This window comes from Terrapene carolina, unplaced genomic scaffold, assembly GCF_002925995.2.
Source record: "Terrapene carolina triunguis isolate 2854851 unplaced genomic scaffold, T_m_triunguis-2.0 Scaffold53, whole genome shotgun sequence".
NCBI lineage: Eukaryota > Metazoa > Chordata > Testudines > Emydidae > Terrapene > Terrapene triunguis.
In genome coordinates, this window is record NW_020664404.1 from 806,412 (window position 1) to 821,789 (window position 15,378).

General features: G+C 58.4%; 1 protein-coding gene across 1 annotated transcript in view; it reads left to right on the forward strand.

The window, feature by feature from the left end:
- The window catches only part of GPAT2 (glycerol-3-phosphate acyltransferase 2, mitochondrial), a 47,763-nt gene that overhangs the window by 25,599 nt on the left and 6,786 nt on the right, over positions 1–15,378 (forward strand). Inside the window, exons 7-13 of the mRNA XM_024211608.3 lie at positions 2,766–2,865; positions 5,087–5,223; positions 5,516–5,615; positions 6,938–7,147; positions 8,213–8,323; positions 9,191–9,276; positions 10,125–10,243. Coding sequence (XP_024067376.1) covers positions 2,766–2,865; positions 5,087–5,223; positions 5,516–5,615; positions 6,938–7,147; positions 8,213–8,323; positions 9,191–9,276; positions 10,125–10,243 — 863 coding nt within the window. The remainder of the gene's footprint in view (positions 1–2,765; positions 2,866–5,086; positions 5,224–5,515; positions 5,616–6,937; positions 7,148–8,212; positions 8,324–9,190; positions 9,277–10,124; positions 10,244–15,378) is intronic.

Below are 15,378 nucleotides of genomic sequence, written 5' to 3' on the forward strand. Positions count from 1 at the left end.
ACAGGGAGCTAGTGGGGGAGACTGCTGGTCCTGTATTAAATTGGACAGTCCCCTGCTTGAGAGGTTCGTCCCCTATGCAGGACTGGGAGGAGACCGGATGCGGTTTTGACAGGTAACCAACAGGGGGTGCCATTTTTAAGAGGGTGCTAATCTTCCCCCTCCAGCGTGACCTCAAGTGCTTGGTACATGTGGGGTCACGCCAGCGGGATTGGGGTCATGCCATGCCTGGCGGTACTGGCACGTCTGGTATTCTGGGAACGTGTCCATGGCCACCTTAGCTGCAGGTCAGGATTCAGGGGCACCCGGCAAAGCTGGTGGGGCAGTGGAACCGGGCTGGGGGACCAGGGGATATGGGTCAGGACTGAGGGGTACTGGCAGAGCTGGGGAGGGGGGGGGGCTCCGGGCTGGGGGACCAGGGGATGCAGGTCAGGATTGAGGGGTACCGGCAGAGCTGCGCGTGAAGCAGCTTGGGGCTGGAGCAGGGTGAGCTGTGGGTCGAAACTGAGAGGCGTTAGCAGAATTGCAGGCGGATCGGGATGGAGGGGCATTGGCTGAGCTTCGTGGGGAAGCCCGTCCAGCACCTCTGTGCATTCTCCTGGTGTGGAGCCAGCGGTAGCCCCATCCCCTTTTAACGAGTGCTAACGTTTCTCACTGGAAGTGAACATTAAAGACTTCACCTAAAAGAAAAGGTGAACTTTTTTTTTTTTTTTGATTGTTGAGAAATTGGCAGATAAAGTTTCCATTGAGGCCTAATTGCTTCTCTGATTGAGCTGTAATAAAAGAACCTTTCCGAACAGTCTGAGTATTTAAAGTGGGGAAATTGCCCAGGGGATAAAAGCATTTAGAGACTTCTGGTAAACATCACGCAGGAGCTCGGGGGTGGGGATGGGGGAGATGGGTTCTGGGTTTGCACGCTGGGCTTATTTTATTTTTATTGTATTTTTTTGCCTAATCACGCAGGGGCGTTAATTTTTTTGTTGCAAACAGAGCTCCTGTTTATTCATTTACTTTGTGGGAGCTTAAAGACGTGGGTTGAACATTGAAATGTGATAATGCCTAGCTCATGTAGCGCTTTTCATCTGCGGATCTCAAAGCACTTCACAAAGGTGGGTCAGTGCCATTAGCCCTGTTGTACAGATGGGGAAACTGAGGCACAGAGGGGGGACCTGACTTGCCCGAGCTCACCCAACAGGCCAGGGGCAGAGCGAGGAATTGGGCCCAGGTGGTGTGAGACCCAGTTTAGTGCTCTAACCACTAGACCACACTGCATTTGAATTAAATCTCACTCTTCGGGTAGATTTTTTCACACCCCTGAGTGATGTAGTTAAGCCGACTTAATTTCCTCATGTAGACCGGACCTGAGACGCAGCAAGTCTGCGTTTGAGTCTCTTCTCTGTCACTGAGTTGCTGGGGAAGTCATTTAACCTCTCCTTGCTTCCATTCCCCATCTGGAAAATGGAGAGTGTCATACAGTGTCAGTGCTGCAATCCCCAGAAAAACCACAACATTAAAAAAATATTGAGGGGAGGGGGCTCTCCTTTTGGCTTCTGAGCCACTAGGCTGTGCTGGGGTCCTATTTTTATGCTTTTCTACCTCTACTACAAGGGCTGGAAACTTTCGCTCAATCAAAGAAGCTGAGATTCTCACGCATTCCCATGACTCCGGAAGCTGGAGCTTTAAAAAACTCCAGGGAGGCGGAAGAGCTATCGAAGCTTAAGGACCATGTTTGGCCCAAGAGCGAATGGGGATAAACTGGCCATGAGGAAATGTAGGCTGGAAATGAGAGGAAGGTTTCCTAACCACCAACAGGAGTAGTGGGGCGGGGGGGAAAACAAGCCGAACTAGTTCTAAAATGGACCTTGATACGTTGATAAATGGGATGACCTGCTGGGTGGCCTGCGATACCACGGGACTGCTCCCGATGACCTCGGAGGTCCCTTCCGCTCCTAGGTTCCTAATATGCCAGTTATTGCAATACTTGCGATAAAAGCATAAGAGCTGGCAACGCCATGCTTCTCTCTCGTGTGTCTGTGCAGCGCCTGGTGCGATGGGGTTGCGTGGAAAATGAATGGATGCAACTGTATCACACTGATTTCAGTGGGGGTCTGTTTGGGCTCCAGAGTGCCGGGTGGGGCGGGGTTGAACTAGGATGAATTTCCCAGCAACCCTCCTGTGAACCACAGCTTATGTTCTTGGTCAAGCCTGGAGGGGGCTTGTTTAAACTCGCAGGCTTCTGCAAAATGGGAGTTGGGAGGTTCTCAGCCCAGTCCCCCTATGGGCAAGCGGCAGGGAGGAGCGAGTGAATTCCCCGCCCTAGAGGTGGTGAGCGTGTGCGGCTCGGTGGGGAACGCAGCAGGGAGACGGGGAATTGAAATCCCTAGAACCAGTGGTGACTGACGGTGGTGCCCTCCCGTGTGATGCGCGGCATCGTACCGTAGCTCCTTGGGGCAAACGTCGGGGGCTGATGATTAGAAGACGCCAGTAAAGTTTAGAAAGTGGAGTGTATAAAGGTGTAATTCCACCCCTCCTAGCGTAGGGCGCAGGGACTGGGGATGGACACTCCATGATGGGAAATGAGGTTGGTGAGGGATTGCCCCACTTGGAGAAAGGTGGAGGGAGGTACGAAGGTGTCCAGCGGAGACCTGAGAGTTATATGGGTCGGGTGGTCCTTGCAAAGATCGCGGCTGTCAGACGATCGAGCGGGAGCCGGGAGCCTTGGTACGCGGATGGGATATCAGCGGGTCTTTCTTTCCCTCTTCCCCCAGGCTCTGCAGCTGGGCTCTGCTCAGACTCCTCAACCACATGTTCCTCAACCTGCTGCTCCACAAAGGGCAGCTGGAGATGGTGCGCAGGGCAGCCCAGACGGTAAGGAGCAGTGGGGGGGGCTGCCAAGAGCCCTGTTCCTTGTGTTATCTGCCTAAGGCACTTGGGTGGGCCCCGCCACCCTAGTGTCTGAGCTCCCGTAATGCCTTTATCCTCATGCATGGGGGACAGGGCGGGGCTGATAGCACCATTGTACAGGTGGGAAACTGAGGCACCGAACGGCTAAGAGATTTGCCCAGGGTCACACTGGAGTCTGTGGCAGAGCAGGGATTGGAACCCTAGCCACCGGACCATCCTTCCCCTTCCTCCTTAGGCCGGGCTCCTGGCAACACTCGGTTACCTGGCACCTTCGTGCTGATGCTTGTGGTCACCATGTATTGAGCTCAACACAGGGCGCAGAGCTGGGTCCCATTCCCGGCGCTGCCTCAATCCTTGTGCAGCCTGGAGGCAAATCACTTGGGGTCAGATTTTCAGCAGGGCCTAACTGCCTTAGGAACCTAAATCCTAGCGAGTCAATGGGGCTTCAGCAGGGCCGGTGCAAGGAACTTTTGCGCCCTAGGCGAAACTTTCCCCTTGCGCCCCCTCCGCCCTGAGGCCCCCCCCCCCCCCCCCGTGGCAGCTCCCCCCCTGCCCTGAGGTGCCCCTCCCACGGCAGCTCCCCTCCCCTCCCCCGGGGAGCCGTGCGGCAGCTCCCCACCCCAGCTCACCTCTGCTCCGCCTCCTCCCCAAGCACGCCGCCCCCGCTCTAATTCTCCTCCCCTCCCAGGCTTGTGGCGCCAAACAGCTGATTGGCGCCACAAGCCTGGGAGGTGGGAGAAGTGGAGCGGCCGCTGCGCTGGGATAGGGAGTCTGAGCCACACGTATCAGCGCACCGCCAGCAGCGCTTTTTGGTGCCCCCAAGTCTTGGTGCCTTAGGTAACCGCCTAGTTTGCCTAAATGGTAGCACCGGCCCTGGGCTTAAGTCCCTGAGTCACTCGGCCTTTTTGAAACACGTTTCCCTAGATCTCAGGCTGGCAGCAGTTGAGTGCCCTGGCCCCTGAGCGCCCCCTGCCAGGCTTAGGCGAAGGTGCTGTATGGCTCTGCTCCCAGCCTCGGCCTGGGGCTGGGAATGGAGCCACGGTCAGGGTTCTGGCGCGGGGCCAGGAGCGGAGCCGTGCTGAGACTGAGGACAGGGCCAGGTGCAGCGCTGGGAGCCAGGGACTTGGCTGGGGGCCGGACCAGATCAGAGCTGGGGGCAGGGAGGGGCTGGGTGGCACTCCCTCCCCGCCGCTTGTGGGGGCTAGCCCGGGCACTCCTGCATCCCCTGGATGTTCCTCCACGGCCCCCTAGGGGGGTGTGCCCCACAGTTTGGGGACCTCTGCAATAGCGGGTGTGGCGGTTGCAGACGGGGGCTTGGTGTCCAAGTGGACAGAGCCCCTCTGCTATTCGCAGAGAAACAGAGCCCCTCTGCTATTTGAGAGCCCCTCGGCAGGCAGGGTATGTGGTTAGCTCACAGGGCCGCACATCTGGTTCCTTGGGGCTTCAGGCTCCGTTGTGCCCCTCCACCAGGGGCCTTTCCAGCTGTCGTCTAGAGCGTGGGACTCGTCTCCAGTCGCCAAGGCCCAGTTTTCTATGTAAGGGTCTGCTCAAACGCTCATTGAAGTGGATGGAAAAATCCCTGTGGGCTTTGGATCGGGCCCTGGGCGTCCAGTGACTTGCCAGGAGGCTGTGTGGGGAGTAGTGCCCAGGATCCTGGAGGGGTGTACAGTATATTGCCTGCAGTGGGTCCCCCTTTGTGCGCATTGCTCCGCCGGCATGGCGTGGCCTATGGGTATGTCTGTAGTGTGGACGAGGACTCTGATGTGGGTTTAAGTCCAAATCCCCCTCCCATCCGCGCACACGCTTTCCCACCGCTGCTGGGTCCCTGGCCCGTTTCCGGTAGCACGGCGCGTCCCGCTGCAGCTGGGGGCATTGGTGGGCTAAGAGTGCTTCTGCACAAGCCTCATGGGGCAGACGGACAGGTTCTGCCACGATACACCATGAACCCAGCCCTGGAGCGGCCACAGCCGGCCAGGGGCTAAGAGAACCCAGGGAAATTCTCCCGGAAACGCCAGTCCTGTCGGTGCACTGCCAGTGTGGCCGGGCCTGCCTGGTGGCCAGGGGGTGTACACGGGGGTGACACATGGATGCTCCAGGGCGAGCGTTGAAGGCCCGGGCTCGCCTGTGCAGGCACGCAGCCTTGGCGGCACCCCGCACACACCCACCGTCGTTTTTTTTCATGCAGCCTGACGTCCCGCTGGTTTTCCTCTCAACTTGCAAGTCCCGGCTGGATGGGCTGCTGCTCCCCTTCCTCCTGTTCTCTCAGGGCCTGGGGGTGCCCCGAGTGACCTGGGAATACCAGGCCTTTACCCCAAGCCTCAGGTAAGGGTTAGAGCTGGGGTTACAGGCATCTGTCTTCTGCATGGCCGGGTCCCTGAGCTGTGTGACTCCACCTGCTTCTCTCCTCTCCTCATCTGCCTGTTACTTTCATTCTTCTGGCCTTTCCCTCGGAACCCTTCTCCCACCAGGAATGGGGCCGGGGGACCATGGGCGAAGGGGCTGGGAGGGAGAGGTGGCCGTCTTGTCTCCCGGGGAGGCCCAGGCAGGATTGGGTGGTTTGGGAGGGCGAGGGCGCTGGGCTCTCTGCAGTGTCTGTGCCTGTTTTTGCCTGCAGGGCCCTGCTGAGCCGACTGGGAGGGGTTTTCCTGCCTCCCGGAGCGGAGCACGCGCCGGATGGCGAACGGGGCGTGCTCTCCAGGGCCATCCTCACCTCGGTAAGTGGGGGGGAGGGGCAGGGGTTCGTGCGGCTGAGCCATGAGCCAAGGGGTGGCATGGGACCCTACTCTGGGGGGGGAACGTAGTGAAAGCCTTAAGCCAGTGGTTTGAGACTCCTAAAGCACTTGGTCAAGGATTTCATAGCTGACTAGGAGACTTAGACACCCAGCTCCCATTCCCATCAGTTCGAGCTTGGTGTATGGCTCATTCCCCTCCCCAGCCATTGGAGGGGAGGGAGCGGGTCAGAACACCCCCCGCCCTGCTTAGATGGACACTCTGAATGGACTGAGCACAGGTCTGGGAGCCAAGGCCTTCCCGGGTTTCAGTCACGTTCATTTGGTGAGCACCACCCGGGCGCTTAGCTTAATTCCACCTCTGCCACTGACTCACTGTGGGACCTGGGCCGAGTCACTGCCCCTGCCTCGGTTTCCCCACCTGCTCAGTGGGGAGGATGCGGGAGTTGGGTGTGAGCCCCAGTATTGTTATTTTGGAAGGTTGTTGGGGGCTCGTCCAGGAATCGTGCTCGTTTGTGAAAAACTGGAGCAAGCCCCCCAGAATAGCGAGCAGCCCAGTGGTTAGGGTGCTCAGTTGGATGGGGGAGACCCAAGTTCAAACCCCCGAGCTAAATCGGGCAGAGCAGGGATTTGAACCTGCCATGCTCATGCCTTGGGCTGTTGGCTATTCCAGGATCTCGCTCTGGCTTTTCGCAAAACGACGTCTGAAGTTCTCACTTGGGTCCTGACACGGGACGGGGTCTCTAGACCCCGGTTGGTTTATTCCCTGCTAAATTCCCTAGGATTCATGAGTAAGAGGGCGGGGCCAATCCAATGCCCGCTGAGCTGAGGGCGAGTCTTTCCACTGACTCATCACGCTCAGGCACGCGCGGGGGGCTGCCCGAGTGGTAGCACCTGGTGGAAAACCACGCTTCTGTGGGGTGGAGAGTGGACGTCGCAGGAGGAAATTGGAGCTGGATCTCAGGAAGCGCTCCCTGGCTGTGAGATCTGTCGGGCTGTGGGATTATCCCCCTGGAGGAAGGGGCCTTTAGCCCGTGGGAAGAGGGGAGGGATTGGGGAGAGCTGAGAAGGGGGGTGGGATGTGATTGGCTGGGGGAGATGTAAGGAATGAGGGTGGGCAGCAGGGCTGAGCCAGAAGGGGCCACCCAGGGTGGCGACGGGAGCAGATGGTTTTAGGGAGTAACCACCACTTCTCTGCCGCCTGGCTGGGGGGGGGGGGGAATATTCCCTGCCCCCAAAGCTTAGGGCGAAGGGGAGCTCGGCTGCACCCTGTCTCCGATCCCATGAGGTTCCTCTCCCGCCCGCAGTACGTCGAGGAGCTGCTGAAGAGCCGGCAGCACCTGGTGATCTTCCTGGAGGAGCCCATCTCTGGCGAACCCCGGCTCTCCGCCCCTGGCGGGGAGTGGCTGGCGCTGGTGCTGGGCGCTGTCCATGCCAGAGCCGTCCCCGATGTGATGCTGGTGCCCGTGGGCATCGCCTACGACGTGGCCCCCAGTGCATCCCGCGGGGGGCTCTCGGTAAGAACCACCGGCCGTTAAGGGGAGTGGTGGCCAGAGCAGAGCAGCCGGGAGCCAGGACTCCTGGGTTCTGTTCCTAGCCAAGGGAGGGGAGTGGGGTCTAAGGGTTAGAACGGGGCTGGGAGACGAGATTCCTGGGTCGTGTTCCCGGCTCTAGTGGGGGGGTGGGTCTGGCATAGACACTGACAGTTCTACCCTACGCTCACCCCCTTTCCCTTCACTTGGGTACGTGCTCTGCACCTTGCAGGGGATCCTCCCGAGAAACCCACCTTCTCCCGCCCTCCTGATCGGGGCACCCCACTTGTGGCCTTACCAAACCCACCGTCCTGGGCACGGGTCCCTGCTCTAGTCTCTGTCCTGACCCAGATCTCACCCCTTGGCTTCTGCCTCTCTGGTCTGGCTGGGCTATTCCCAACAATCCAGCTCCTCTCTTCGGACACTGAGCACCCAGGGCAGCCGATCTCTCCAGGTCACCAGCCTCTTCTCTCTCTCTTTTTTTTGCCTGCTCCCTGCTTCCAGTATTGGCTGACTGTCTGCTGGCTCTGGGAACCAGGCCAGCTGCCTTTCCCAAAGGTCTGGAGAGGGGCACGTCCCAAACCTTTGGAAGCCGAGGGCTCCGGTAGCCAGGACTTTCAGTTCTGCAGAGCACCTGAGATCCACGCCCGGGAGCCCCTGCGGAGCTTCCAAACTGAGCAGGGGTGCGGGCACAGGGCAGCTCCCCTCCTGCAGAGCTGGGTCGTTTAGCTTGGGCACCCCGCAGAAGCAAAACTTCACTCCCTGCAACCTTGAGGTGCGGAAATCTGGCATTACACTGTGAAGGTCGTTCGTACAGGCCCCCTCCTGATCCAAGTCTTCCTGCGGGGTCGGGTGTTGCCTTGTTCTGCCCCGGAGAACAGCGTCCTGAAGACGCTTTGCCTGTCCCCGGGTAACCTCCTGCACCACCACCTGTAGCTCCTCAGTGGAGCAGGCCTGTTCCTCTACCGAGCTAATGCGCCCTCTGACTGATATATAGCGATAAACATCACCAGCGCGCCATTAACAGACTCTGCTCGTCTGCTCTCCTAGGGCTCAGCTCAACCTTTGGGTCTCTGGTCCTGTCTCCTGGCTGTTCGCCGAGCGCTGGGCCAGGAGTTTGGCTGTGTCCGGATGGACTTTGCACAGCCTTTCTCCTTGCAGGTATTGGACAGCCTTCTGGGGGCTTGGCCTAGGGCTTCTGCCTGTTCCGGGCCTGGGGATTTGGCGATTCCTGGCTAGATCTTGGGGAATCTAGTGGCGCAAGATTCTTGGGTGTCATGATCTTGGTGGAATTTGGGGACTAGGGGGATGTCTCCACTTCAGGTTCGAGCGAGCAATTAAACAGTCCTGCAGCCAGAGCCCTGCAGCGCTCCAATGATATTTTTAGCATGCTCGCTCAAGCCAAGCTAGTGCCAGCTGCTGTGTAGACATGCCCTAAGTGGCTTGGGATGATTGGCCAGTAGTGCCGTGGGGAATCTGGTCGTCTTGTGTTTGGGGATTGGCCTGAATATATGGGATCCAAGAAGCTTGTGGGGGCCCCACTGAGTTTGTAGTTTGGGATCGGGCAGATGGAGGCCTGGGGAATTCGTTGCCTCACTGGTATGGCTTGGAATTAGCTGGATGGGCCACATAGAGTCTGTCTACACTACGCCTGCGGCTGGCTCGTGCCAAGCAACCTGGGCTCACGGGGCTCGGGCTGCGGGGCTGTTTAATTGCAGTGTAGATGTTCGGGCTCGGGCTGCAGCCTGAGCTGGATTGTCTACACTGCAGTGAAAGAGCCTGAGCCCGCATCGGCTGGCACGGGCCAGCCGCGGGTGTCCAGTTCCAGTGTAGACGTACCCCTAGACTCCTTCCGGAGCTGGATGGGCCACGGAGGGTAGTGAGGAGGGTGCAGGTTAGCGAGCGCAGCATGGGGGCTCCCTTAGTCCCACTGCTGCTGATCGGCCTGCAAAGGCCTTGGGAGTCTTTGGCTTCCTGGGGTCTAGCCAGGCCAGTAGCAATTGACCGGGTCGTGTTCCTTGTTCCCAGGAGTACACAGCAAACAGCCTCTTCAGACAGAGCTGCTCGCGGAAGTCCCTGGAGCAGCTGCTTCTGCCCGTCATCCTCGGCAAAAGGTAGCCCCAACCCAGATCCTGAGGGGGGCGGGGGGCAAGGAGAGCTGGGGCCATTGGTCAGAGAAGACCGCACGGAAGGGGCTGCAGAAAGACCCTCTGGGTGCACCGGGCGTGTCACGAACCCCAGCTAGATTCACAGCCAGTGTATCCGGCACTGCTCCAGCTCCCACTAGCAAAGCCCTGCAGGGACCCCTGCTCTGAGCTAGGCCTGGATGCCCGCTCTACTGCTGAGCGGTGTCCCTTGTCCTCTGGGGTAACTCACCCCTGCCGTCAGTTTCAGCAGGAGCTCAGCTCGGGCCCGGATGCCCCAAAAGCAAGGGCTTTGGTGACGGAACAGAGAGCCTTTCACTGCTGCGTTGCTGGCCTCACTCTGGCTGGCTGGGAAATGCGTTTGTTGGGTTTCAGGCCGGTCATGGCAAAACCCACCCGCCCTTCAGCAGGGGGGCCACGGGCTGGATGGGCTGTGGGTGCCGAGCTCCCCTCTGCCCCCTAGAGGTGGATCCGAGAGACTAAACCTCAAGTGTCAGGGGCTAAGCCAGACTTTACATGCTCAGGTTTAGGGGACCTGCCTCTGAAGACTGGCCACTGCCAGGGGCAGGAGCCGGGCCTTGGTCCAGACTGGCAGTTCTCTTCCTAGCTCGGGCTTGAGCCATGGTGAGCGCACCTGGGGGAAGCGTGCGCTGCCACCGCCTGGGCTCTGTGTGTCGTGTAGCTGGAAGAATTGAGCCTCTAAGGGCTTCCACCAGCCTTGGGTTTGCTGCCCGGGCGATTGCGTCTCTCCTATGTCGGCCGGCGCCTGTTGCTGTTAACAGCTGCCCAGTCTCACCTGTGTCGTCCCGTTTCCGCAGCCCCGACCTGCTGGACTGGGAGAAGTCAGAGGAATGGTACCCGGGCCTCGGAGCTGCCGCGGAGCTGAAGGCAGACGAGCGAATGCTGGTGGGCAGACTTGGCCTGCACTCCCTGAGCGGTAGGCGCTAACTCTGCGCTGATCTCCTGAGCGGCCAGATTTGGGGAAGGAGGAGTGGGAGTGGGGATCCCCCTTTCCCTCCATTCTCTGCCTCTTTCCACCAAGCTGTTGAGCTAAATAACTGAACGTGTCCTGCGTGAGCTGGGAGCCGACGGGTCTGCTCAGCACGGTTCTCCGGCAGAAAAGAGGCTGGAGCAGGACTCTTTTAACCCATATGTTGGGTCAGCAGCTGGTTGTATAGACTGTCTGCGTGTCGGGGTCTGTCTCAGCGGAGTAGGGTGAGTGGAGGAAGGGGGCTCATTTGGAGCAGGCATGTGTACGAGAACAGCCACGGGCTGGCGTGCTCCAGGGGCAAATGGAGACTAGCTATGGGCACAGGCTGGGGGGGTGGGCCCTGCCCTCAGCAGCAGGAGGTCTGTGTACCGGGCCCTGTACTTGCTGGGGGAGGAATGGGAGGGGCCAAGGAGACACCCTGAGGGGATACTTAGCTCCACACTCCCCATTTAGGCGTCAGCAATGAGCAGGGCCCCTGTGCTCCAGCCGCCCTGGATGGGACCAAGGCCTCTGAGGGAGACCCAGGTACCTAGAGAGATGGTCCTGGAGCCTTCCGGCTGCATTGCCCATGCCGGAGGGGGCCTGTCTTGGTGTGGCCAGGAACTCGGTGGGGTTCAGTGGAACCCCCCTGCAGGACAGGTGGGATTTGTAAGCTCCATGCAGGGCCAGACTCCTCTCGGGTTGGACTGCGGTTAATCTAGAGTCACTCTGGATTTACACCAGTTGGAGGTCAAAATCTGGCCCACAGATCCTTCCAGGGCAGCCGTTAACGTAATTAGGAGAGAGGCAGAGCCGGGCTCCCGGCTCCTCCCCTTTCTCCATCGTTCTGCTGTTGCGAGGCCTTAGTTGCCGCAGCCGGGGCTGGGGGTATCTGTACCCGGCATGGCTGTTCAGAGAGGAGAACCGCACGGATCTGAGTCGCAGACTTCAGGAGGAGCCGCCCGGCTGGGGGGATCCCGCTGCCGCCTGCAACAGCTCAGTGACAGGACGAGGGCAGCGGCCTCCCCGCGAATGCAGCCACAGTTCTGGCCTAGATTGTGTGAGCTCCTTGGAGCGGAGTCCTTCCTTGCACGATGTCTGTACAGCACAGCGGGGCCCTGATCCCAGACTGGGGTCTCTCGGGGCTACAGCAATGTCAATAACACGGAACGTCCCAGGGCTGGAGCGCTGAGAACGTTGGATCCTTGCCAGCCCAGCATCTGGCGGGCGGGTGCCCGGAGGATTTCAGAGCCAGCTGATCCCTTATGATCTGCATCCCCACACGTCTTTCCTATCCCCGGACTTGGGCTCCGTCATTTCCTTCCATGTCTAGGCTCCGTGGTGAGAGATTCTCCAGCAGCCGGGTCTGAAAGCAGATCCCTTCCCTGTGGAAGGAGGAGAGGCGTGACGGGCCGTGGGAGCGCTCTGTGGCAGGGCTGGCCGCCCTGGCTGGGCAGGCAGCTTCCTTGCTGGGGCCAGGGGGGGCTGACCCCGACTCAGAAGCAGAGGGGCCTTCTCAGAGCATTTCCCTGGGTGACTGGCCTTGTCTTATCAGGCCGGCCTGCCGCTGGGTGACCGTGGGTGAGTCACTGCACCGCTTCGAGAGCGACCGATGGAAAACGCTAGGTAAGGACTAGGTATCCAATCACCTGGACGGGCAGGACACAGGACTCCTTGATCTGGCTGCACGAACTCTAGATCTCTTGGATCACTCTGAGAACTTCCTCTGCCCTAGTACCTGCTATGACCTGGGCGGCTTTCAGAGCTCGACCGCACGGCTCATCTCTTTTGTGATGGTTGGAGATTTGGCTGCCGCTAGGCAAACTCGAGCGGAAGAATTTCCCCTGCGCTGAGACTGGGAGAGCGGGTGGGCTGAGTTAGCGCATGTGAATTAAAACGAGCTTTTCCTACCCAGCACAAAGCCCGTGAGAAGGGAAGGGTCGTTGTCCCCCTGCCGAGTTTCCAGGTCTGTTTTTCAGACCTGCTGAGCTACTGTCTAGTCTGAGAATCAAGTGACGAGTGGCAGAGAGGGGATTTGAACCCAGATCTCCTGGCTCCCGTTCCAGACCCTTCACCGCAAGACCATCCTTTTTCTCACCCACCGAGTATTAACTTAATTCCCTGCGTTCAGCTAGAGAGAGCAGAAGCCGAAAAGTTCCTCCGAGGGAGGCTGGGGAAAACAATAGGCTTGTTAAATTGCCATCCCGGTCGCCTGGTTACAGAAAGGCTGCGTTTCACGTGTCGCGCTTGTGGTTCAGGTTATCTTTCTCTCCCATGGTGGATGTGACTTTCCAATTATCCGTCATTTGAGTCCAACGCTCCGCACGTGCAAATGCGCCGGCTGCGTGACTGCTTGCGGAGAGCGGCCGACTCCGCTGGAAGCGAGAGCCCAAACAACAACGCGGCCGCTGCAAAACAGAGCCACGCCTCGATCGATTTCTTCCGCTGTGCGGAGAGGTGCCCACAGCGAATCAGTCCCCTGTAGGGCTCGGTGCTGGCAGGTTAGCTCTGGTCTCTCGGTAAATTTCCAATGGAATTCCAGTGATATTTTCCCCTCCCTTTCTTCAAACAGCTGTTCTCTCGCTGTATCCGCTTCATAGCAATGAGGGAGTGCTATCACCCACCGGTGCTGAACTCCTTGGGGAGGATAACGGCGTGATTTGCTGGTAGATCGCACTGCCACCAGATGCCACTGAGGCCAAGAGGCGAGGATTGGATACTTTTCTAGCTAATGAATAATATCCGCATGCACACGTTTCTGTAAAACCCCCATGCTACAGGGCGCGAACCAGACAATTGCGGGTAGAGGTCAGGAAGAAACTTCCCCTCTGGGCAGGTTGTTCCATCAATGTCCACTAGGGGGCGGTCGTGCTCCTTTCCTCTGCAGCAGCTGGTTCTGGTTTCTCTCAGAATGGCTGGCGCCCTGCACTGATTCATTCTGGCAATTCCTAGGTTAGCTGCTGCTGCTCCCATGAGAAATTCCTTTTTTTTTTTTTTTTTTTAACTCCGGTTGGGTGGTTCTACACTAGGAGCCACCACCTTTTTGTTCCAGATTCACCCCACCATCCCCTTCACATCTGAATCCTCCAAAAAGTGCTCTAGCAAAACAAGCCCAAGGACGACAAGTCATCCCATTGCTGCTGTTTCTGAGGTTAAAAAACAAATGGGAGGAAGAGAAAAGCACCTTTTCAGGCCTTTCTTCTTTATACAGCACAAAGACCCAGATGCAATTTCCCCCCCTTTGCAGGGGACCTTTAACGAGCACCATGGTTCGGGCTTCGTTAGCAGCAAACATCACTTGTTGCCTAAGGGTTCTCATGCCAATCTGTGCCCCTTTGATGGCTCGGGCACGGCCAGCTGGATCGGGGCTGACAAATGACCTTACCCATGGATAGGCCTGACTTCTGAGACTTTCACCCGTGAACTTTGCCCTTTCAAGTCCCTCTTTGCAGGCAGGGATCCTCCAGCGCCGGGTTTGAATCTTTGTCTGACTCACAGCCCCAGCTGCGGGAGCCCCTCACATCTCTTGCCAGCTGCCTGTGCCGACGCGCTCTTGGCCTGAGTGCCGGAGGTTGGCAGGACAGGGCAGGGGCTGTGCTTGACGTAGCTCCTGGTGCTGCGCTGGGTGGGTTGGCGACACGGGGCTTTGAAGGGCTCTGAGACGCTCGCTCTTGGTTACGGCCGCTGCAGCCTTTAGATGCTGGTGTTGGGGTAGTCCCCGCTCTCTGCTACGTCTGCAGTAAATCGGGAGCGACGGCCGGATTCTGCTCCGGGCAGTCAGAGACGAGCACCCGTTCTGCTGGAAACCGGGAGTGTGAAATTACTGGCTTTACACTGAGCTCCAGATCTGGCCTGTTCTTGCTTTCCTCTCTTTGGGTTACTCGCTTCCACCCCCTTCCAAGCGAGGAAGCGTAGTCCAGCGGCGAGGATGCTACGCTGGGTTCAATTCTCTGCCCCACCGCAGAATCCAGGCGTAACCTTGGACAAGTCATCTCAACGGCGTTGAGGCCCTGAACGCCCCTTGGGCGCTCTGCGCTTGAGTTCCCCATCCGCGCAGTGGGGGTAGCAGAGGATAAATGCACTCAAAGCTGCGGGGCGCTCCCATCTCCCGGTGCTGGGAGGACGACAACTCCATTGGACAACTTTCAGGAGGCTGGCGTTTGTTTTCCTTCCACGGCGCAGTGGCGAACGGTGCTGTGAAATGGGAAGAGGTCAGAACACCTCTTGGGCTGGCCAGGTTTCGGATTCCTCCTCCCCCAGCTGGATGCAACTGGAGGCCCTGCCCCTGGATTGCAAGCATTGCCAGCAGATCGAGGGACGTGATCATTCCCCTCTATTCGGCACTGGTGAGGCCTCATCTAGAGTACTGTGTCCAGTTTTGGGCCCCCCACTACAGAAAGGATGTGGACAAATTGGAGAGGGTCCAGCGGAGGGCAACGAAAATGATTAGGGGGCTGGAGCACATGACTTATGAGGAGAGGCTGAGGGAACTGGGGTTATTTAGTCTGCAGAAGAGAAGAGTGAGGGGGGTTTTGATAGCAGCCTTCAACTATCTGAAGGGGGGTTCCAAAGAGGATGGAGCTCTGCTGTTCTCAGTGGTAGCAGATGACAGAACAAGAAGCAGTGGTCTCAAGTTGCAGTGGGGAAGGTTTAGGTTGGATATTAGGAAAAACTTTGTCACTAGGAGGGTGGTGAAGCACTGAAGTAGGTTACCTAGGGTGATGGAATCTCCTTCCTTAGAGGTTTTTAAGGTCAGGCTTGATAAAGCCCTGGCTGGGATGATTTAGTTGGGGTTGGTCCTGCTTTGAGCAGGGGGTTGGACTAGATGACCTCCTGAGGTCTCTCCCAACCCTAATCTTCTATGATTCCATCTCCCAACCCTTCCCGTGGGACACCTTGTGCCGAACGCTGATTGAAAAGGACATGGAGATGGCGCTGGAGACGCTGCGTGGCCCTGTGTCCTGCATGTAGCGTGCTCTGCCTGGCCTGACGCGGCTCGCGATCCATGCTGATCCCTCTCTCAGCTCTGGTCCTGGTGGGGAAGATGCATTGCTCCATCTCTCTTGCTCCCGTTCTCTCCTTCCTAATGGGTTTCTTCTGTG